At 40.8% G+C, this 23771-nt stretch overlaps 1 protein-coding gene across 6 annotated transcripts in view; it reads left to right on the forward strand.

The window, feature by feature from the left end:
- The window catches only part of SPAG9 (sperm associated antigen 9), a 156344-nt gene continuing 132573 nt past the window's right edge, over positions 1 to 23771 (forward strand). For all 6 annotated transcript variants that reach the window (XM_004012755.5, XM_004012753.5, XM_042255786.1 and 3 more), the window contains exon 1: positions 1 to 481. In XM_004012755.5, the coding sequence (XP_004012804.3) occupies positions 179 to 481 (303 nt within the window). In that variant the 5' untranslated portion in view covers positions 1 to 178. The remainder of the gene's footprint in view (positions 482 to 23771) is intronic.

Here is a 23771-nt window from a genome sequence, read left to right on the forward strand (position 1 = left end):
GGCAGTTGGTGCAGCGGCGGTTGGGCTGAATACGCTCGCTTCACCCCTCCCCTCCTCCGGCTCGGGCCCCCACCCCGCCGGGCCCAGCCCCAGCTCCAGCCGCAGCGGCCCCGTCCCGTGCGGGCCCGTGTCGCCCCCTCAGCCGGAGACGCCCCCGGCCGGCGGGCAGCCCGCCACCATGGAGCTGGAGGACGGTGTGGTGTACCAGGAGGAGCCCGGCGGCTCCGGGGCCGTGATGTCGGAGCGGGTGTCCGGCCTGGCCGGCTCCATCTACCGCGAGTTCGAGCGGCTCATCGGGCGCTACGACGAGGAGGTGGTCAAGGAGCTGATGCCACTGGTGGTAGCCGTGCTGGAGAACCTGGACTCGGTGTTCGCGCAGGACCAAGAGCACCAGGTGGAGCTGGAGCTGCTCCGGGACGACAACGAGCAGCTCATCACCCAGTACGAGCGAGAGAAGGCGCTGCGCAAGCACGCAGAGGAGGTGAGGCCGGCCAGAGGGGAGGGTGAGGGCCGGGCCCGAGGGCCGGGGGGTCGCGCTCCGTCTCGGAGAGGAGGCGCGCCGGCCTCCTTGGGGCAGGCCTCAGTCCGAGGCTCGTCGGAATGAGCCTGGCGGCCGAGAGGCCCCAGTACCCCCGGCCAGCATTGGACGCCCAGGGAGATGGGTGAGTGAGTGTCTTGGAGAAGAGAGTGAGATGGGGGAAGAAGGCCTGGGGAGGAAGCCACAGCCTGGCCTGAGGGCACCTGGGGTTGGCTGAGAGCGGTATTTTAGGGTATCTGCCTGCTCTTGTAGTTTAGGGAAGTTTCCGACCACCGTGGGGGTAGTCAGACGGCGTTTCAAACTTTTACCTTGGGGTGGTGGGTGGAGCGCCTTTAAACAACTGTCCTGGATATGTAACTTCCGCTGGTTCCAGTACCTTTCCTGGGGGTTGCTGCTTTGGGAAGTTTGATATCTTCCTCTTTCGGTCTGTTTCTTGATATTTTAACCCTACTGAGGAAGTTTTATTTTATGTGTTACGTGCGTTGGTTGAGACTTTGTCGACACTTAGATGTATGGGAATACTCTGTAAATATGGAGAGTATACAATTTTATCGTATTGGTATACCACATCAATGCACTCTTCCTTGTCAGGTGGTAACCTTGGACAGTTCCCTTTAAAAACTATTTATAAAAAGGACGGGGAAGTGGTAGGGGGCGGGTTAAGGAGATGTGGGTGACAGTTGGCAACTCTTTTGAGAGACTGCACTTGGCCAGCTTTTAACTTTATAATACCTCAGCTTTTAACTTTAGTGACCTCGGTGCCCCAACCTTGACTTTGAGCCTTTTGGAGCTCTGGAGTGCAAGTGATAGGTGTTTTAACTTCTTGAGGTGGTCAAGGATTCTAGCTTTCAGTATATGCTGGCATTATTTCTGTGGAATTTATCTGATGTAGGTGAAGTGTCCTGTTCATCTTTGTTTCCTGAGCGTCTAGCAAACCTGGGCAAATATATGGTGATAGAAGGAAGCTAAATAACTAATTATTGAAGGAATGACATACTGTCTTTCAGAAATAATTGAAAAGTTTTAAAGATGTGCAGCTCATTTCCTGACACTAAATAGTACCACCATGTAAACTTTTACTTAATACGTTTGTATGAGGTCAAATAGTTGTTGTTTTCCTTAAGTTTGACTGCATGATGCTTTTTAGTTCTGATTTTGCGATCCATTTGTCTCAAAGGGATGCTAATCAATTTGCCAAACAAAACTGACTTTATTTCAAAAGTATTTCCAAGTATATATGGAAGGAAAGGTTGGAAAAGAAAATCTAAGGATGAATCACAATTTCCACTAGTTTACTAGCACTCTTTATGGAATGGAGCTTATGTACTACTCCTGAGATGACTTGCCATGTCTTCATGCTCAGAGAGGCCCTTGCTATTTTATGGACGTACATGGGAAGACTGTGGAATTAACCGAATATACACACAGGTGAGGAACAGGCCCGGCATGACTTTATTATCACAGGTAAAAGAAATTGTTGGACTTCCCTAGTGCTCCAGTGGTTAAGAGTCTGCCTGGAAATGCAGGGGACAGAGGTTTGATCTGTGTTCTGAAAACATTCCACATGGCATGGGGCAGCTAAGCCTGTGCACTTGACAGCTAATGAAACGCACACACCCTAGAGCCTGTGCTCTGCAACAGGAGAAGCCATGCAGGGAGAAACCTGCACACCCCAAGGAAGAGTTGTTCCCCCTCATCCAGCTCGTTGCAACTAGAGAAAGCCCATGCACAGCAGAAAAGACCCAGGATAGCCATAAGTAAATAAATACATAATTTTAAAAAGCAAGAAATTACCCCATCAGCCTTAAACTCCTGTCAGTCCATGTAAACATGGGCAAAATGCCAGGGTCATGCATGCCAGGAAAACCATCTGCCACAGGTTGCAGAATCAGAAAATACAACTAACTAAGCTGCTAGACTCTGGATTATATATTAATTTCTTAAGTAAATGACATGTAAAAAGTGGCTATCCAATGACTTCTTTTGTAATTGATGCTTCTTCAAATGTGCCGGTAAGTTCTATGTAATGAAGCATGACCTGAGATTAAGAATGTTGATGGCTAGATGACCACAAATGTAAAGTCGTCTTGTTACCAGTTTTCATGTAAGATCATAGATCAAGTTTTACCCATGTACTCAGAAATTCAGTCTCTCTTAGGTAAATTTGCAGAAATGATTCTGTGTTTAATTTTCTCTAAGTTTTGTGGCCTTTAAATAGGAAATGTAATCTTTATTATAATGATATTACTTAATTTGAATACCTTCTGTCTTTTTCTTTGCTTTAATTTGAATTTGTTGTGACGAGTTAACCTGCTGGTTTTGAGTCTATAAAAATAATCTGAAGAAGGGCTGATTTTATATAGATTTATAACCAGCTTCAAATCCTAGTCAAGAAATCTCATTTTATAGCTTACCACTCTCCCCTTTGGGCTCCCTGCTCCAGCCATATATATATGTGTAGTCAAAGCTGTGGTTTTTCCCGTAGTGATGTATGGATGTGAGAGCTGAACCATAAGGAAGGCTGAGCACTGAAGAATTGATGCTTTTAAATTGTGGTGCTGGAGAAGACTGTTGAGAGTCCCTTGGGCAGCAAGATCAAACCAGTCAGTCCTAAAGGAAATCAACCTTGAATATTCATTGGAAGGACTGATGGTGCGGCTCTAACACTTCGACCACCTGATGCAGGCATGGACTCGATAGAAAAGACCCTGATGCTGGGGAAGTATTGAGGGCTTGAGAAGGGGGCGACAGAGGATGTGCTGGTAGGATGTCAGCAATGACTCAATCAACTTGAATTTGAGCAAACTCCAGGAGATAATGAAGGGCTGGAAAACCTGGCATTCTGTGGTCCATGGGGTTGCCATGACTTAGCGACTGAACAACAACAGTATATATTTAAAATATTTATTTATGTGTGTGCCAGGTCTTAGTTGTGGCACACGAGATCTTTGACCTTATTGAGGCATGTGGGATCTAGTTCCCTGAGCAGGGATGTAACCCTGGTCCCCTGCATTGGGAGCATGAAGCTTTAGCCACTGGACCACCAGGGAAGTCCCCAACCATATATATATTTTTCCATTTAACCAAGTACTGTCTGATGCCTTCACCCCCTTGGCCTAGAATACTTTTCCCTCAGAGCTTCATCCTGACTAGCTCCTCACTTTTGACTCAGCTTAAATTTCACTTCTTCAGCTCAACATTTCCTGTCTACTCTATCCAAGGTAAACCTGTGAATCTATGAACAATCGATCTGTTAAATCATTGATTACAAAAACAGTTCACAAGTTGCGTGACACAGACCAAAAAAAAAAAAAAAAATCTAGAGAGAGATGTTATTCTTAGGAAGAATATGTTAGTGTTCTTTTATGTTTGTGTAAATTCTGGTTCTTTTAGAATAGACATGATTTGTTTTGAGTAATTAAAAAAAATTTCCTTGAAATAGGCAAATGAATTAAAGAAAACTTTTCTTAAGAAATTCGTTTTAAATTTTTTTTTCTTGATGTATAGTTGATTTGCAGTGCTGTGTTAATTTCAGATGTATAGCAAAGTGATCCAGTTATACATAGTGAATTTAGTTTTAAAGTGAGAGTTTAGCGTGATTGACTGGAAGAGATTGCACATAGAAATGAAGATGTACCCTCTTCATCCTCCTTGAGTAGTAGAAGCATATATGAAGACAGAATATCTTTGCTGGGAAGAAGATGATGTGATTATGTGGTTTTTAGGACTGCTTTTCTGTGGGTTTTTGTCTAAAATGAAGTGATTAAATGCATAGGTGAGGGATATTACTGAGAATTTTCTAATTAACTTTTTTCCAATGAATCAGCACTTAAAGCAGTAACAATTGATATTTTATATGAAGACTTACGGGCTTCCTTGGTAGCTCAGCTGGTAAAGAATCCTCCTGCAATGCAGGAGACCCCAGTTTGATTCCTGGGTCAGGAAATTCCCTGGAGAAGGGATAGGCTACCCACTCCAGTATTCATGGGCTTCCCTGGTGGCTCAGATGGTGAAGAACTCACCTGCAATGCGGGAGACCTGGATTTGATCCCTGGGTTGGGAAGATCCCCAGAGGATGGCATGGCAGTCTACGCCAGTATTCTTGCTTGGAGAATCCCCATGGACCGAGGAGCCCGGCAGGCTGCAGTCCATGGGGTTGCAGAGTGCGACACGACTGAGCCACTAAGCGCAGCACAGCATAAGAAGACTCGTTATCAGGTTGTTTTCTTTGCAAGTCTGTGCACATGAGAGTGAATGATGAGATTTGCGGGCAGGAAGGCAGGCGGGGATTTTGATGTAGTTCTCATTCTTTCATGAGAGTATATTATTTTTTAAAGTGAAAATTCATTTCTTGAGGCTGTGCCTGGCCTTAGTTGCGTCGTGCAGGATCTGTAGTTGCAGCATGTGGGGTCACACTCCCTAACGAGGGATTGAACCAAGGCCCCCGCACTGGGAGTGAGGAGCCTCAGCCGCTGGGCCACCAGGGAAGTCCCCGTAAAAATGTGTCATTCAGAAATGCTAAGGAAATTAATTTTTGTTTGTGAAATAATTTACAATGAAAGTTAACTTCTTCAATAAACCCTTAGAAAGGAATATTTGAAGTCTTTTCAGTTCAAGACAGGAATGAAGAGTAATTTTGAAGACTTTAGCTTATATTTGTTGAGGACTTAGGATCTTAAAAACAGAAATTCCATATTTGCTTCAACGTTGTTTATTTTGTTTCTTTGGCAGAGTTGTTATTTGAATTGATATTTATGATGGTTCTTTAGTTTTAATTCTATTACTCTGGTATCAAAAGGAATTTAATTTGCTATTAAGTAGGTTTTGGGGATCCCCTGGTGGTCCAGTGGTTAGAACTCTGAGCTTCCACTACAGGGGCATGGGTTTGATCCTTGGTTGTAGGGGACGGACGGACTAAGAGCCCCATACTGCACAGTGAGGCAAATAATAATAATTTTAAAAGTAGGTTTATTTCACTACAGTGGAGCAGTAGTGGAATGGTGGTTTATTTATATGCGCAGATGATCTGTTAGTACAGAGCAATTTGCTGGTCCATTGAACATTTGACATGAAGTTTTCAAACCACTTGTTCAGTGTTTTTTAATTTTAATCTTATTTATTTATGTTTGGCTGTGCTGGCGTTTGTTGCTGCATGGGCTTTCCTCTCATTGTGGTGAGCGGGGCTGTTCTCTAGTTGTGGTGTGCAGGCTTCTCATTGCCGTGGCTTCTTTTGTCATGGAACACGGGCTCTAGGGCGTGTGGACTTCAGGAGTTTCAGCTCCTGGGCTCTAGAGCACAGGCTCAGTAGTTGTGGCACACAGGCTTAGCTATTCTGTGGCATGTGGGATCTTCCTGCATCAGGGATCGAACCAGTATCTCCTTCATTGGCAGGCAGAATCTTTTCCATGGAGCCACCAAGGAAGGTAAGCTAAGGAATCCAAGAAATCCAGTGGTTTTTAAAACCAGTATCTTGTATCTTTAGGGAACTAAAGATTTTTGGTCCAAGAATAACTGAGGTGCTGACTTCATTTCTCTGTCTTGGTTTAGTTACAGCAAGGGTCAACAGCTTTTTGGACTGTTACATCTTAACTTCTTTAAACCTAAGTTTTAGAATGCTCAAAATACACTGTAGTGCTTCATTGATCTCTGTATACACAAATGAATTTATACATAAACCCAGTACATTTAAAAAATACGTATTTTCATATTTTGAAAATACCTTTTTTTTTTTTTTTCTGAACTATTGAAATAAGCTTCACACTGCCCCTTGTCAGAGTAGATATGTCCTTGCCTGTCAGTCCCTACTTCCAGGCACTTTCTGAAATGAACAGTCTGTTTGTTCTTCTTGCTTACTTTGATGAGAGGGTGTGTATGTCACCTTTTGAAATGGTAATCAGAGATAGTTATTGTTTAGCTATTAAGATAGATCTTACCATTTACCTTCAGGATTTCTTGGTGGCTCAGATGGTAAAGAATCTGCCTGCAGCAGGAGACCCAGGTTTGATCCCTGGGTCAGGAAGATCCCCTGGAGAAGGGAATCGCAACCCACTCTAGTATTCTTGCCTGGAAAATTCCATGGACAGAGGAGCCTGGCAAGCTAGTCAGTGGGGTCGCAAAGAGTCAGACACAACTGAGGAGCTAACAGTTTACCTTTTACCTTTCAGAGATTTCTGAATTTAAGTTTCTTAGTATCTATTATGTGTCCCTGGGATAGTGACATTCACATTTTACTTATTTAAAATCACAAAAGAGACTATGAAAATGGCCAAGGTACCAGGATGGATTAGTTGAGTAAAAACGACTTACTAGATTACTGTGGTATATGACACAGGTCACTGATCCAATTCTGTGCCTGTGTTTGGTGAGTGAGTTTCTTGGATTCCTTAGCTTACCTTTAACTACACACTATGTACTTAAATACTTTTGGTTCCCAGGAGAACTAGTATTAGAATAATGTAGCCAAATACATTTTCTTTTGTTCCCTTGACTAATGGTTGAGTTATTTTAAAAACACCTTTTTTTTTTTTTGCTGTGCTCAGCACTTACAAAGAATGTAGCTATTACCTAAATTTCTAGGTTGAGATAAGAAATAAAAGCATAGGAGCAGTTTAATAATGTATGTAATGTGTCTATCAAAAAAGGTGATATTTAAAAATATATGTGTATGAATTCTATACATTTTGAAATTTTGGCCAGTGATATTTAGTTATTAGCCTCAGTACAAGGCCGTGGAATTCACTCAAGACTTCTGGTGCCTACATACTGACTGAAAGTGAGGGGATAGAAAAAAGTATCCATGCAAATGGAAATAAAAGAAAGCTGGAGTAGCAGTACCCATATCAGACAAAATAGATTTCAAAATAAAGAATGTTACAGGAGACAAAGAAGGATACTATATAATGATCAAAAGATCAATACAAGAAGAAGATATAACAATTGTATATATGTATATGTGTGTATCCAACATAGGAATACCTCAATATCTGTGGCAAATACTAACAGCCATAAAAGGAAAAATCAACAGAAAAACAATAATTTTGGGGGGTTTTAATAACTCACTCTCATCAAGAGACAGATCGTCCACACAGAAAATCAGGAAACACAGGCCTTAAATGACACATTAGATCAGACGGACTTTCAGTTCAGTTCAGTTCAGTCGCCCAGTCGTGTCCGACTCTTTGTGACCCCGTGAATCGCAGCACGCCAGGCCTCCCTGTCCATCACCGTCTCCCGGAGTTCACTCAGACTCATGTCCATCGAGTCCGTGATGCCATCCAGCCATCCCATCCTCGGTTGTCCCCTTCTCCTACTGCCCCCAATCCCTCCCAGCATCAGAGTCTTTTCCAGTGAGTCAGCTCTTCGCATGAGGTGGCCAAAGTACTGGAGTTTCAGTTTCAGCATCATTCCCTCCAAAGAAATCCCAGGGTTGATCTCCTTCAGAATGGACTGGTTGGATCTCCTTGCAGTCCAAGGGACTCTCAAGAGTCTTCTCCAACACCACAGTTCAAAAGCATCAATTCTTCGGCGCTCAGCCTTCTTCACAGTCCAACTCTCACATCCGTACATGACCATAGGAAAAACCATAGCCTTGACGAGGCGGACCTTGGTCGGCAAAGTAATGTCCCTGCTGATATTTAAAGAATATTCCATCTGAAAGCTGCTAAATACACTTTCTTCTCAAGTGCACATGGAACATTGTCCAGGACAGATCATATCTTGGGCCACAAATCAAGCCTCGATAACTTTAAGAAAATTGAAATTATATCAAGTATCTTATCTGACCACAATGCTATGGGATTAGAAATCAATTACAGGGGAAGAAACTAAGAAAAACACACAAATACATGGAGGCTAAACATATGTCACTGAACAGCTAATGGATCACTAAAGAAATCAAAGAGGAAATAAAAAGATAGCTAGAGACAAATGACAATGAAAACATGATGGTCCAACACTTTGGGCATACAGCAAAAGGAGTTCTAAGGGGGACATTTATAGCAATACCATCTTACCTTAGGAAATAAGAAATATCTCAAATAAACAGACTAACCTTACCCCTAAAGCATCTAGAGAAAGAGGAACAAACAAAGCCCAAATTTAGTAGAAGGAAAAAAATTACACAAAAATCAGAGCAGAAATAAGTGAAATAAAGATGAAAACAGTAGCAAAGATCAATGAAATTAAAAGCTGATTCTTTAAGAAGATAAGCAAAATTGATAAACCTCTAGCCAGGCTTATCAAGAAAAAAGGAGAGGACTCACATCAATAAAACTAGAAATGAAAAAGGAGAAGTTTCAACTGACAACACAGAAATACAAAGGATCATAAGACACTACTACAAACAACTATGTGCCAATAAAATGGACCGCCTAGAAGAAATGGACAGATTCTTAGGTACAGCCTTCCAAGACTGAACCAAGAAGAAATAGGAAATGTCAACAGATGATTCACAAGTACTGAAATTGAAACAGTAGTTAAAAAATTTCCAGCAAACAAATGTCCAGGACCAGAAGGCTTCACAGGTGAATTCTATCAGACATTTAGAGAAGAGTTAACACTTGTCCTTCTGAAACTGTTATAAAAAAATTGCAGAGGAAGGAATACTGCCATGCTCATTTTGTGAGGCCACCATCAGCCTGATACCAACACCAAAGATATCAAAAGAAAAGATTATAGGCCAATTATACTGATGATGGAGGGTGAGATGGTTGGATGGCATCACTGACTTGATGGACATGAGCTTGAGGAGGCTCTGGGAGTTGTTGATAAACAGGGAAGCCTGGTGTGCTGCAGTCCATGGGGGTTGCAAAGAGTTGGACACGACTGAGAAACTGAACTGAACTGATACTGATGAATATAGATGCAAAAATCCTCAGCAAAATACTAGCAAACTGAATTCAACAAGACATTAAAAGAGTCATTCACTATGATCAAGTGGGATTTATCCCAGAGATGCAAGGATTCTTAAGTATCCACAAATCAGTCAGTGTGATACACCACATTAACAAAGTGAGAATAAAAAGAAAGCATATGATCATTTCAGTAGATGCAGAAAAAGCTTTTGATAAAATTCAACACCCATTTATGATAAGAGCTCTCCAGAAAGTGGGAATAGAGGCCATAATAAAGGCCATATATGACAAACCCATTGCTGACATCATTCTCAGTGATGAAAAGCTGAGTTCATTGCTTCTAAGATTGGGAGCAAGGCAAGAATGTCCATTGTCACCACTTTTATTTAACATAGTTTTGGAAGTCCTAGCCATGGCAAACAAGAGAAAGAAATAAAAGTAATATAAATTGGAAAAGAAGTAGTAAAATTGTTACTGTTTGATATACATGATACTATACATAGAACATCCTAAAGATGCTACCAGAAAAACACTAGGGCTCATTAGTGAATTTGGTAAAGTTGTAGGATTCAAAATTAATATGCAAATCTCTTGCATTTCTATATACTAACATCAAAAGATCAGAAAGAAAAATCAAGGAAGCAATCTTTTACCATCACATCAAAAAGAACGTAATACCTGGAAATAAACCTACCTTAGGAATCCAAAGACTTGTATTCTGAAAAGTATAAGACACTGATGAAAGTAGTTGGAGATAGCACAAACAGATGGAAGGATATACTGTGTTTTGGGATTGGAAGAATCAATATTGTCAAAATGGCTATACCAAAGATCCTAAGGTGATCTTTCAATTTAATGCAATTTATATCAAATTATCACTGACACTTTTCACAGAACTAGAACAACAAATTCTAAAATTTATATGGAAACACAAAAGACCCCAAATAGCCAAAGCAATCCTGAGAAAGAAAAATGAATCTGGAGAAATCAGGGTCCCGACTTCAGACTTCCCAGGTGGCATCAGTGGTAAAGAACCTGCCTGCCAATGCAGATGTGGGTTTGATCCCTGAGTCGGGAAGATTCCTGGAGGAGGGCATGGCAGCCCAATCCAGTTGTTGCCTGGAGAATGCCATGGACAGAGGAGCCTGGCAGGCTACAGCCCATGGGGTCGCAGAGAGTCGGACATGATTGAAGTGACTCAAAACGACTTCAGACTATACTGTAATGGTACAGTAATCAAGAGTATGGTACTGGAACAAAAACAAATATAGACCAGTGAAACAAGATAAAATGCCCAGAAATAAACACACACATACCCATGGTCAGTTCAGTTCAGTCGCTCAGTCGTGTCTGACTTGCGACCAGATGGGCTGCAGCACACCAGGCTTCCCTGTCCATCACCAACTCCTGGAGCCTGCTCAAGCTCATGTCCATTGAGTTGGTGATGCCATCCAACCATCTCATCCTCTGTCTTCCCCTTCTCCTCCTGCCTTCAATATTTCCCTTCTCCTGCCTTCAATCTTTCCCAGCATCAGGGTCTTTTCCGATGAGTCGATTCTTTGCATCAGGTGGCCAAAGTTTTGGAGCTTCATCTTCAGCATCAGTCCTTCCAGTGAATATTCAGGACTGATTTCCTTTAGGATGGATTGGTTGGATCTCCTTGCAGTCCAAGGGACTCCCAAGAGTCTTCTCCAACACCACAGTTCAAAAGCATCAATTCTTTGGTGCTCAGCTTACTTTATAGTCCAGCTCTCACATCCATACATGACTACTGGAAAAACCGTAGCTTTAACTAGATGGACCTTTGCTGGCAGAGTAATGTCTCTACTTTTTAATATGCTGTCTAGGTTGGTCATAGCTTTTCTTCCAAGGAGCAAGTACCTTTTAATTTCATGGCTGCAGTCACTATCTGCAGTGATTTTAGAGCTCAGAAAATAAAGTCTGTCACTGTTTCCATTGTTTTCCTATTTATTTGCCATTAAGTGATGGAACTGGATACCATGATCTTAGTTTTCTGAATGTTGGGTTTTAAGCCAACTTTTTCACTCTCCTCTTTCACTTTCATGAAGAGGCGCTTTAGTTCTTCTTCGCTTTCTGCCGTAAGGGTGGTGTCATCTGCATATCTAAGGTTATTGATATTTCTCCTGGCAATCTTGATTCCAGCTTGTGCTTCATCCAGCCTGGCATTTCACTTGATGTACTCTGCATGTAAGTTAAATAAGCAGGCTGACAATATACAGTCTTGACATAGTCCTTTCCCTATTTGGAACCAGTCTGTTGTTTCATGTCTGGTTTTAACTGTTGGTTCTTAACCTGCATACAAATTTCTCAGGAAGCAGGTCAGGTGGTCTGGTATTCCCATCTCTTGAATAATTTTCCACAGTTTGTGATTCACATAGTCAAAAGCTTTGGCCTAGTCAATAAAGCAGAAGTAGATGTTTTTCTGGAACTCTCTTGCTTTTTTCATGATCCAACGGATGTTGGCAATCTGAACTCTTGTTCCTCTACCTTTTCTAAATCCAGCTTGAACATCTGGAGGTTCACGGTTCATGTACTATTGAAGCCTGGATTGGAGAATTTTGAGCATTTCCAGTCCTGTGGCCACGCTGAGTTTTCCAAGTTTGCTTGTGTATTGAGTGCAGCACTTTCACAGCATCATCTTTTAGGATTTGAAATAGCTCAACTGGAATTCCATCACCTCCACTAACTGTTTGTAGTGATGCTTCCTGAGGCCCACTTGACTTCACACTCCAGGATGCCTGGCTCTAGGTGAGTGAGCGCACCATCATGGTTATCTGAGTCATGAAGACCTTTGTCTAGTTCTATGTATCCCTGCCACGTCTTCTTAATATCTTCAGCTTCTGTTAGGTCCACACCATTCCTGTCCTTTATTGTGCCCATATTGTCATGTAATGTTCTCTTGGTATCTCCAGTTTTCTTGAAGAGATCTTTAATTTTTCCCATTCTGTTTCCCTTTATTTCTTTCTTTGCGTTGATCACTGAAGAAGGCTTTCTTATCTCTCCTTGCTATTCAGTTAATTGTCACTTAGTGTATGACAAAGGAGGGGAGAATATACAGTGGAGAAAAGACAGTCTCTTCAATAAATGGTGGGGGTAAAACTGGACAGTTACATGTAAAATAATGAGATTAGAATGTTCTCTTAATACCATGCACAAAAATAAAATGGATCAAATTCTTAAATGTAAGGAAATCAATTGGAAGGACTGATGCTGAAGCTCCAATACTTTGGCCACCTGACATGAAGAGCTGACTCAGTGGAGAAGCCCCTGATGTTGGGAAAGATCAAAGGCCAAAGGAGAAGAGGGTGGCAGAGGATGAGATGGTTAGACAGCTCACCAATTCAACAGACATGAGTCTGAGCAAGCTCCAGGGGATATGAAGGACAGGGAAGCCTGTCTGGTGTGCTGCAGTGTGTGAGATCACTAAGAGTTGGACACAACTTGGTGACTGAACAGCAGCAACAAATTTTACACACACACACACATACACACACACACACACACATCCATACACATATTTTTACATTGTGAACCATTTCAAAGTACATTGCAGATGTTATGACATTTTGCCCTTCAGTACTTAAAAGTACTTATCCTAAAATTAATGCATTCTACCATATAGTCATAACTTTATTTACATAGGAGAACATTTTCTAATATCTAGTATTCCATTTGAGTTTGTGTTTTGCTTTTTTTTTTTTAGCTGTACTGAATAGCATATGGGATGTTAGTTTTCCAACCAGGGATTGAACCCACATCCTCTGCACTGGAATCACAGAGTCTTAACCACTGGACTACTAGGGAAGTCTGTGAATTAATTTTTTAGAGCAGAGCATGTGTTGGTTATAAAGATGAGTAAGTTAGTGTTTTTATAGTGAACTAATGGCACTCATCTGGAAAGGACGAAATTATTGCAGTTTAACTACTTTTCTATAAATAGAAATTTAAACCTGAGTTCTACAAAGCAGTTAAAATTGTCTGATTTTTTTAAAGATTATGGTATAAAAGTTTAATGGATCATTTTTCCCGTTTTAAGCTTTGAAATGCAGAGATTGAGAAACTACCCTCCATTTAATGTTTTCTCTGGCAGCTTTTCTTTAGTCTTGCATATATTTTAGGGTGCCTTGTTTCTGATTGCTTACCTGCTCCACTAGGATTATAGAGCCCTAGAAGAATTTTTTCCTTGTAATTTGCGCTCCCGCTGATTAGATCCTCTATAGGGGACGAATTTAGGATTTTTGTGTTTCTCGACTCTGTTGCTATGCTTTAAAATCTTTTTCCTTTTAAAATCTTGGTTTCTTTTAAATTTATTTTTTGGCCACACCAGGAAGCACATGGGATCTTAGTTTCTCAGCCAAGATAGAAGCCACGCCCCCTGCATTGGAAGCACGGAGTCATAATCACTGAACTGCCAGGGAAGTCCCTAAAATGTATTTTTACTTGCTTTTCTTGCAGGTATTTTTTTAAGGGCTGAGAGGAATCTCCATAATCTTTTAGTTCTTCCCTATCCCATTCCCATAGGGAGATAAACAGGACACATGAATGATCAGAAAAAAGAAATATTTATTGAGCCAGGCACTATTCTAGACTCTGGGAATGTGTCCACAGACAGATCAGACAAGAAAAGTAGCCCTTCCTTTCTTACAGTTTATATTGTAATAACAAACCAGTTAATTATAGATTGTGGTACGTGTTACACAGGAAATAGAGGTGAGGTGATACAGAGTAGAGAGGCAGGGATGTTAGATAGAACAAACAAGTTTATAAAAGGGGAAGCAGTCCATCTCATTATTTAGATATGTAGAGTCATTATTTAGATATGAAATGTTAGGCATACTAGAATTTCTCCTCCTCATATTCTTGAAAATTCACAAAGGTGATAGGAATTACCTAGCACCAAGTGGTTAGAACTCCATGTTTTCACTGCAGTGGCACAGGTTTGATCCCTAGTAGGAGGACCAAGTTCTGTGTGGCTCAACCAAAAAACAAAAACCAAAAAGAAGAAAAAAATAAGAAAATTCACAAAAGTGAATCACACTCTCAGATGTCTTTCTTCTCTTTTCTGTCTTATTCCTCATACTTCTTAGCAACATTTGTCTCTTTCGGTCACTTATTCTGTAAGAAACATATATTTTGGTTCTCTAACTTTGAAATCTCTTGGTTTTCCTCTTGCTTATCTGTGGATTATTCTTACTCTCGTTAGCATTGGTGTTCTTTGGTGCTTTTTCTAAGATCCCCTTAAGTTCTCACTCTGTACGCTGCCTAGCTCATAATCCATTCTGATCAGTTTGGTGACCATGTTGTTGACTATTGCAAAATAGTGTATTTCATTCATTCATTTAACAGATATTTATTGAAGGCCAGCTGTGTGCTTGGTACTGTGGCTATTGGGATACAGTGGTGTGTGAAACAAAATTCTTCCTTTATGGAGCTGATAGCTTACTAAGAACAGCCTTTTAAGTCCAGATCTCTCTCTCTGGAGTTTCAGATACATATTACTGTTGCTTATTGGACATGAATGTCTCCCAGCATGTCCAAAACTGAACTGAACTCACAAGCTTGCTTTGCTCATTCTCTTCCTGAGTAGATACCACTGTCTACCTAGCCAGAAGCCAGGTCATCATTCTTAACTGTTCTCTCTCCTTCATCCCCATTGCTGCCTTCTTTTGTTTTCAACTCCTAAATATATCTGGAATCTCTTTACTTTCCAAAACTATTTTTACTACTCTGAAAGTAAAGCTTACTACTATGAAGAGCTGGAGCTTCTTTCATTCAAACTGGATACCAGGTCTGGCACATAAGAAATACCCTTTGAATATTTCTGAATAAATAAATGGGCAACTCAAACTGTCCCATAAATGATCTATTTGCATCCTGTATTGCAAGCCTACACATTGTCCATCACACTGTGCCTGGTTCTCTCCAAAATGGCAGTCTGATCAGATCATTTCCACACGTAAAAGCCTTTAGTGGGTCTGTCTAAAATCTGTTTTTGAATTGACTAAAGTTCCTAACATACAAGGCCTTGTAGTCTGGCTGTTTCTGACTTTACTAGTCTAATCTTTTCCTTCTAGAGCCACACTGAACACCTTGAGTTTGTTACGTAAAAGGTAGTTTCTCCAGGCCTTCTTAAAAGCTGCCTCTGCATGCCTCTCTCTTTCTCTTCGATTGCCTGGCTACCGTTATTCATGTTTCAGGTTTCAATTCTGGAATGCCTTGTACGACACTGAAGTATGGGTTGTACCCATTTTATAGCTTCCCATAGCATGCTATCCTCCTTTCATAGTACTTTCAGTGTTGTGTTTGACTAACCTATTGCTTTAATTCTCCCACTAAATTACTGGGGTGCAGTAGGTACTAGATATTTTTTTGTTTGGTTGGATGGTGGATAAATATACTAAAGGTCAAATTGCCGAGGCTAGCTATTTGAAATTCCATTTTGTGAATTCAAGTTATTGTCCTTATTTACTGCTGGTACCAAGTTATGCTACAACTTCCAGAAAATTCTTCAGCGAGTCCTTTGACTTAGGCATATACAGAAAAACTGACTTCTCCTAAGTATAGTTATTACAGACACTGTGGCTGCATTGTCCTATACATACTAGATATTCTAGAAATATTTAGGCATTTAAAAAATTGCAATATTAAGATCATTGAAACTGTTGTCAGAATAATGTAGACTACTTAAAAATCATGTTAGCACCATGATTCTCTCTCTCTCTTTCTTTTTTTTTTGACTGTTCCACACAGCTTGAAGGATCTTAGTTTCCCAGCGAGGAATTGGATCTGTGCCCCCTGAAGTGGAACCATAAAGTCCTAACCACTGGACCACCAGGGAATTCCTTCTCTGATTGTTTTTGTGGTTGTTATTTTGTTAGGGATTTTTCTTTGTTTGTTGAAGATTTTCCTCACAGCAGGAAGTTTAGAAATAGAGGGTGCTGGCATCAAAGTCCAGGCCAAGACTCTGGACTTCTTACAATATACCTCATGGTTAAAAATTAATATTCAGAACTCTGGGCATCGAGGCTGCTTTCAAGAGAAAAAGAGAGAAGAGGTGGTGTCAGCCACTTCTGTTCTGTCTTGGTCTGCTCAGGCTGCTATAACAAAAATACCATAGGTTGAGTGCCTTTAACAACAAATATCTATTTCCACTGTTCTAAAAGCTGGGAAGTCCAAGGTCATGACGCTGACAGATTCAGGGTCTGATGAGAACCCATTGCCTGGTTCATAGATGGCTGTAGTTTTTGCACTGTATCCTCATAAGAAAGAAGGCTCTGATTGCTTTTTAATTAGTTTTAGCCACAAATATTTATTTCTAAGTTACTGATTGAAAATTTCTTCTAGCTGAATAAATTTTCCACACAAATGGTTAAGTGCCAACCCTTAATTTTAACTATTGCTTCAGTTCAGTTCAGTCACTTAGTTGTGTCCGACTCTTTGTGACCCCATGAATCGCAGCACGCCAGGCCTCCCTGTCCATCACCAACTCCTGGAGTTCACTCAAACTCATGTCCATCAAGTCGGTAATGCCATCCAGCCATCTCAGGCTTAGAATTTTTTGATAGACATTTCTAATTAGGATATAGCAGCAGTACCCTAAAGTAACAAATGAACTGTTTAGTAAAAAAAATTGATGTGTTTTGAAGAAAAGTTTAGAATTCACCTGCAATGCAGGAGCTGCGGGCTTGATCTTTGGGTTGGGAAGGTCCCCTGGAGAAGGAAATGGCAACCCACTCCAGTATTCTTGCCTGGGAAATCCTCTGAACAGAGGAGCCTGGCAGACTATGGTCCATGGGGTCCCCAAAGAGTCAAACACGATTTAGCGACTAAGCACACACTTACTATGAAGAATAGTAAACTTTTATTTCAGGAGACGGCAAGAGTGAACATAGTCATTTTAGCAGTTGATGAACTAAAATGGATGGGAATGGGCGAATTTAATTCATATGACCATTATATCTACTTCTGTGGGCAAGAGTTCCTTAGAATAAATGGAGTAGTCCTCATAGTCAATAAAAGAGTCCAAAATGCATTACTTGGGTGCAGTCTCAAAAATGACAGAATGAGCTCCGTTTGTTTCCAGGGAAACCATTCAACATGATACTAGTCCAAGACTGTGCCCCAATCACTAAAGCCAATGAAGTTGAACAGTTCTGTGAAGACCTACAAGAGCTACTAGTTGTTGTTGTTCACCCGTTCAGTTGTGTCCCAACTCTTTGTGACCCCAGGGACTGCAGCAAGCCAGGTTTGCCTGTCCTTCACCATCTCCTGGAGCTTGCTCAAACTCATGTCCATTGAGTCGCTGATGCTATCTAGCCATCTCGTCCTCTATCATCCCCTTCTCCTTCTGCCTTCAATCTTTCCCAACATCAGGGTGTTTTCTAATGAGATGGCTCTGCACACCAGATGGCCAAAGTATTGGAGTTTCAGCTTCAGCATCAGTCCTTCCAGTGAACATTCAGGGTCAGTTTCCTTTAGGATTACCTGTTTTGATCTCCTTGCAGTCCAAGGGACTCTTAAGAGTCTTCTTCAGAACCACAATTTGAAAATTTCAATTCTTCGGTCCTCAGCCTTCATTATGGTCCAACTTTCACATTTGTACATGACTGGGAAAACCATGGCTTTGACTATATGGACTTTTGTTGACAAAGTAGATGTCTCTACTTTTTAATACACTGTCTAGTTTTGTCATAGCTTTTCTTCAAAGGACCAAGTGTCTTTTAATTTCATGGCTGCAGTCACTGTCCACAGTGATTTGGGAGCCCAAGAAAATAAAATCTGTTACTGCTTCTACTTTTCCCCCACCTGTTTGCCATTAGGTAATGAGTCCAGATGCCATACTCTTAGTTTTTTGAATGTTGAATTTTAAGCCAGCATTTTCACTCTCCTTTTTCACCCTCATTAAGAGGCTCTTTGGTTACTCTTCATGTTCTGCCATTAGAGTGATATCATCTGCATATCTGAGGTTGTTGATATTTCTTGATTCCAGCTTGTGATTCATCCATCTTGACATTTTGAATGATGTACTCTGCATATAAGTTAAATAAGCAGGGTGACAATATATAGCCTTGCTGTACTCCTTTCCCAAATTTGAACCAGTCAGATGTTCCGTGTCCAGTTCTAGCTGTTGCTTCTTAACCTGCATACAGGTTTCTCAGGAGGCAGGTAAGGAGGTGTGGTATTCCCATCTCTTTCAGAATTTTCCAGTTTGTTGTGATCCACACAGTCAAAGGCTTTAGTGTAATCAATGAAGCAGAAGTAGATGTTTTTCTGGACTGTCCTTGCTTTCTCTCTGATCCAGCGAATGTTGGCAATTTGATCTCTGGTTCCTCTGCCATCTTTTACCTCTGGAAGTTCTTGATTCACGTACTATTTAAGCCTAGGTTGAAGGATTTTGAGCATCACTTACTAGCATGTGAAATGAGTGCAGTTGTATAGTAGTTTGAGCATTCTTTCTCATTGCCCTTCTTAGGGATTGGAATGAAAACTGACCTTTTCCAGTCCTGTGGCTACTGCTGAGTTTTCTAAATTTGCTGGCATATTGAGTGCAGCACTTTAACAGCATCATCTTTTAGGATTTGAAATAGCTCAGCTGGAATTTTATCACATCCACTGACTTTGTTCATAGTAGAACTTTCTAAGGCCCACTTGACTTCACACTCCAGGATGTCTGGCTCTAGATGAGTGACCACACTGTTGTGGTTATCTGGATCTTCAAGACCTGTTTTATATAGTTCTTTTGTGTATTCTTGCCACCTCTTCTTAATCTCTTCTGCTCTTCTTAGGTCCTTACCATTTCTGTCCTTTATTGTGCCCATCCTTGCATGAAATGTTCCCTTGATATTTCCAGTTTTCTTGAAGAGATTTGTAGTCTTTTCCATTCTGTTATTTTCCTCATTTTATTGGCATTGTTCATTTAAGAAGGCATGCTTATCTCACCTACAACACTGTGAGGCTCTGCATTCGGTTGGGTATATCTTTCTCTTTCTCCCTTTCCTTTCTCTGTGTCTCTTAGGCATCTCATCATCTGTAAGTGCTCTCCTCCTACCCCACACCCCCACTTTGTTATTTAGGTTTGAAGAAACTGAGTCATTTGTATTGGAAGTTTTTTCTGCATTTTGGATTGGGGAGGCTTTGGGGAATTATATTCCTCAGGCATTGCTTAATAATATGGTTTGTTCTTTTATTTCTTAAAAGATACTATATTGAAAAACAGTTACATTTAAATGAACTGAGTTTAACAATAATTATTTAAAATAATGGAAATGTTTCTTTCCCTCACTTTACAGAGTAAATGGGGGTCGTGGATAATATATTGGTAGATTCTGAGCAATAAGTCAGCCTTTTATTTGGTCCTGTTTTTTTTTTTTTTTTTAAGAAAAGTACTATGTACAAAGTTACTACTTTAAAGGTTGTAGAGGTTTTTTGCTTGTTTTTTGTCTGTTAATATCTTTCTCCCCGGCTTCCCTCATGGCTCAGTTGGTAAAGAATCCACTTGCAACGCAGGAGACCCTGATTCGATTCCTGGGTCGGGAAGATCTGCTGGAGAAGGGATAGGCTACCCACTCCAGCATTTTTGGGTTTCCCTTGTGACTCAGCTGGTAAAGAATCTACCTGCAATGCGGGAGACTTGGGTTCGATCCCTAAGTTGGGAAGATGCCCTGGAAAAGGGAAAGGCTACCCACTGTAGTATTCTGGCTGGGAGAATTCCATGGACTGTATAGTCCTTGGGGTCGCAAAGAGTCGGACACGACTGAATGGCTTTCACTTCACTTTAGTATCTTTTTCCAATAAAGCAACAGTCTCTAGGGATTTTTTATTTTTTTTTAGCTTAAGGATCATGCCTTTTCAAAGCTTTGTTTTTCTCCAGAACATTATGGCAGAATAGCTCCTATAAGCCATCTGAACTTGAAACCATTTTGCTTCATCACAAAGATTATTATTTTTGAATCCTGAGATGAATTTGTATTGTATGCCGACTTTTTTTTTTTTTTAAGTGTCTCATTGCTCCCACGAGAGTTTGTCTGGAGTCACATTTGTTGTTGGCCAATTAGTTATTGAGAGGAGAAAGGAGTATCTAATGAAGATATATTTATAACACAAGATGAAAATGCCCATTGGTGGGCTTTTATCCCAGTCCCCTAACACTTTTTAAAAAAACTGTGTGTGAGAGAGTAGCTTAGAAAAATGGATGGACAAACAGGTGGGTTGTGGAGAGGTGTACACCCTATACGAACACATCTGAAGGATCTGACAGACTCTCCTGTGTTGGGGGAAAGGAACCAGAATTCTCTAGGGATAGCACTGCTTTGTAGTTTGAGAAACTGCCTCTCTCCTGCCTTGGTTTTGATATTGCCCTAACCCTACCATTTGCCAAATGTACTGTAGGTTGGCCATTTTTATAAAGTTATGCTGCTGGCAAGAAATTGAATCACATTAAATCAATGATGAATGCTTACAGGTTTCTTATGAGCATTCATTTTACTTTTTTTTTTTTTTTAAACTGTCTCTGGCTAGGGTACAGCCTCCAAAATCCTATTTACTTTGCCTAAAAAAAACTGTTATTCTTTTTTTTTTTTTGGTGACTGTGATGCAAGGTTGGGGCATGTTAATTCCCTGACTATGGACTGAACCTGTGCCCCCGCAGGGAAAGCGTGGAGTGTTAACCACTGGACCATTAGGGAATTCCCTAAAAGTACTATTTCATGCAAGTTATAGTAATAATAAGCTTTCTGGAATGGATCCACACGTCAATATTCTAGTCCTGAAATACATCACTCTTGTATTTTAGCATTCAACTTCAGCAGATCTAATATACCGTCATGGTGTATATATAACATGTTCAGTAGTTAAGATGTGTCCAACTCTTTGTGACCCCATGGACTGTAGCATGCCAGGCTCCCCTGTCCTTTACTATCTCCATGAGTGAGTGAGTGAGTGAGTGAAAGTTGCTCAGTTGTGTCTGACTCTTTGTGACCCCATAGACTATACAGTCCATGGAATTCTCCAGGCCAGAATACTGGAGTAGGTAGCTTTTCCCTTCTCCAGGGGGCCAGTTGTATATAATTAAAAGTAAACTATCCCTTCACATTGATTTTCCTTTGTTTCAGTATTCCATTTCAGATTTTTTTGATCAACTGCATTTAAAAAAATGCTCTTAGAAACTTCCCTGATTGTCCAGTGGTTAAGCCTCCACATTCCCCATTCAGTGCACCTGGGTTCAGTCCCTGATCAGGGAACTAAGATTCTGCATACTGCAATTAAGACCTCATGCAGCCACATTAGGAAAACCAAAAATTTTTGGTCAGATAAATGACAGTATTAATGAATGCTTGATATATCAAGCTTTTTCTGAGATGAAATGCAAATGAATCAAGGTTCATCCTTAGCTCTTGAGCCACCTTTAAAGGGATATACGCCTACAGTTTGCATTTCCCCCTTTCCTTTATTAATTTTACATGTTTATTGCAAAAACAAACAAAAAACTTAGCATCTTTAGACTTCCTTCTTTTTTTGTTGTTGGCTGCACTAACCCTATATGTGATCTTAGTTTCCCAAACAGGGGTAGAACCTTGCATTGGAAGTGGGAAGTCTTAACCACTGAACTGCCAGGGAAGTCTGAAGACTACTTAAAAATAAGGCTATTAAAAAAAGATAAAGTCACCCTAAATCCCATCACTGTTAAACAGCCTTTTTAATATAGGCCACCAAAGCTTTTCTTTTGCCCATTTACTTTTCCTCCAGTTTATAATTGTAGGATCACACTATATATGAGGTAATATATCAAAGCTGTTAAAGTATGGTAAAAGTGACATTTTTTTCATTCATTCTCCAAGAACTTTGATCCACATTGCTAACTTCCATGTTGGTTGTACCAGTTAGATTCCAAATAATGAGATACTTTTACAAATAAATATTCCATATGGTACTCTTGAATACCTCTTAGGTAGTTTGCCTTGGTATTTAAAATCAATTCTATTATTCTATTCTTGTTAATGTTCTGGTTCAGATCAGTGGCATAGCCTGGAGCTTTCATCTGGAGATCCAAGAGCAACTGGATCCAGCCCAGCCAGCCCTCCCAGGTGGGATGGGTGGGAGCTTTGGGACAAAACATTGTGATTGTCTCCTCCTTGGATAAAGTATCAAGCAGCCTTATAACCAAGAGAGGGTGTGGCCCCCCAGAACCTGTGGTTTGCAGAACAGAGGGAAAGCATCCCAAAAAGGAGATGGGGCTCATCCAGCCATGAGGCTGTGAGAAGTGAGGCAAATGGCTGAACCCCAAGGGTGTGCATTCTGAGAAGGCACAGTCTACTTTCTGGTGTGTAAAGTTCTAGTTTTCCTGGTTCAGCTCTTGGATTTCACACCATTTGAACTTAAAATACCCCAAGAGAAGTCAGCAGTGAAGCCCTATCCACCACGTAAACCTCAGTGTGGATGAGTCTGTCAGTTCATTTCCTGCAAAGAGCTTCCCTGGCTTTTCTAGTGGCCCAGATGGTAAAGAATCTGTCTGCAATGCAGGAGACCCAAGTTCGATCCTTGGATGAGGAAGATCCCCTGGAGGAGGAAATGGCAACCCATTCCAGTTTCCTGCCTGGAGAATTCCATGGACAGAGGAACCTGGTGGGCCATAGACCATGGGGTCGCAAAGAGTTGGACATGACTGAGCAACCAACACTTCCTGAGAGAGCAGATTTTTCAAGGCAGAAGAGGTGAAAGGAGAAGCTTACTGAATACCAGGGAAAAGGAAGGGTTATCTATTTCTAGCCCCTCTTCCAGCTATGAGGAGGGGCAAGAAGGGGAAAAACTTGGCCTCAAAATCTTCTCCATGGTGGGTCCCCTTGAAACACAGGCCACAGGCTGGACTAAGAGGAAATTTAGTGTTAAGATCCTCTTTGCATTGCTGGAAGCCTGAAAGGGGAGGCCTGATGGGAGACTGATAAAAGCCTGACTTTTCAGTAAAAATGGAGGAAACTATCTGGGGGAAAAAAAATCTATTATATTACTTATACCACTCTCTCTTCTGTTTATACTCAACAAGTGGTACCACCATCCTCACTTTTGGTCAGTTCAGGAAGCTTGACTTTTTCCTGAGCTTTCATTCTCTTTTTCATTCAGTCACCAGTCCTGTTTATTTTATCTCCAAAATAGCTTGAATTCATTTTCATCTTTCCATCCTCACTGCTAGCATGTAATCATCTCTCATTAATATGGTTACCTTTGGTCTCCATTCAGATACTCTTGTTTCCTTCTCAGCACAACCCATTTTCCGTATCCTCAGAAACTAAGCTTTTCAAAGTATGAGTGGAGTTCGATCATCCTTAACATGACCCAGTATCCTGTAAGGCTCTATGTGATTTGTT

This window comes from Ovis aries, chromosome 11, assembly GCF_016772045.2.
Source record: "Ovis aries strain OAR_USU_Benz2616 breed Rambouillet chromosome 11, ARS-UI_Ramb_v3.0, whole genome shotgun sequence".
Classification (NCBI taxonomy): domain Eukaryota; kingdom Metazoa; phylum Chordata; class Mammalia; order Artiodactyla; family Bovidae; genus Ovis; species Ovis aries.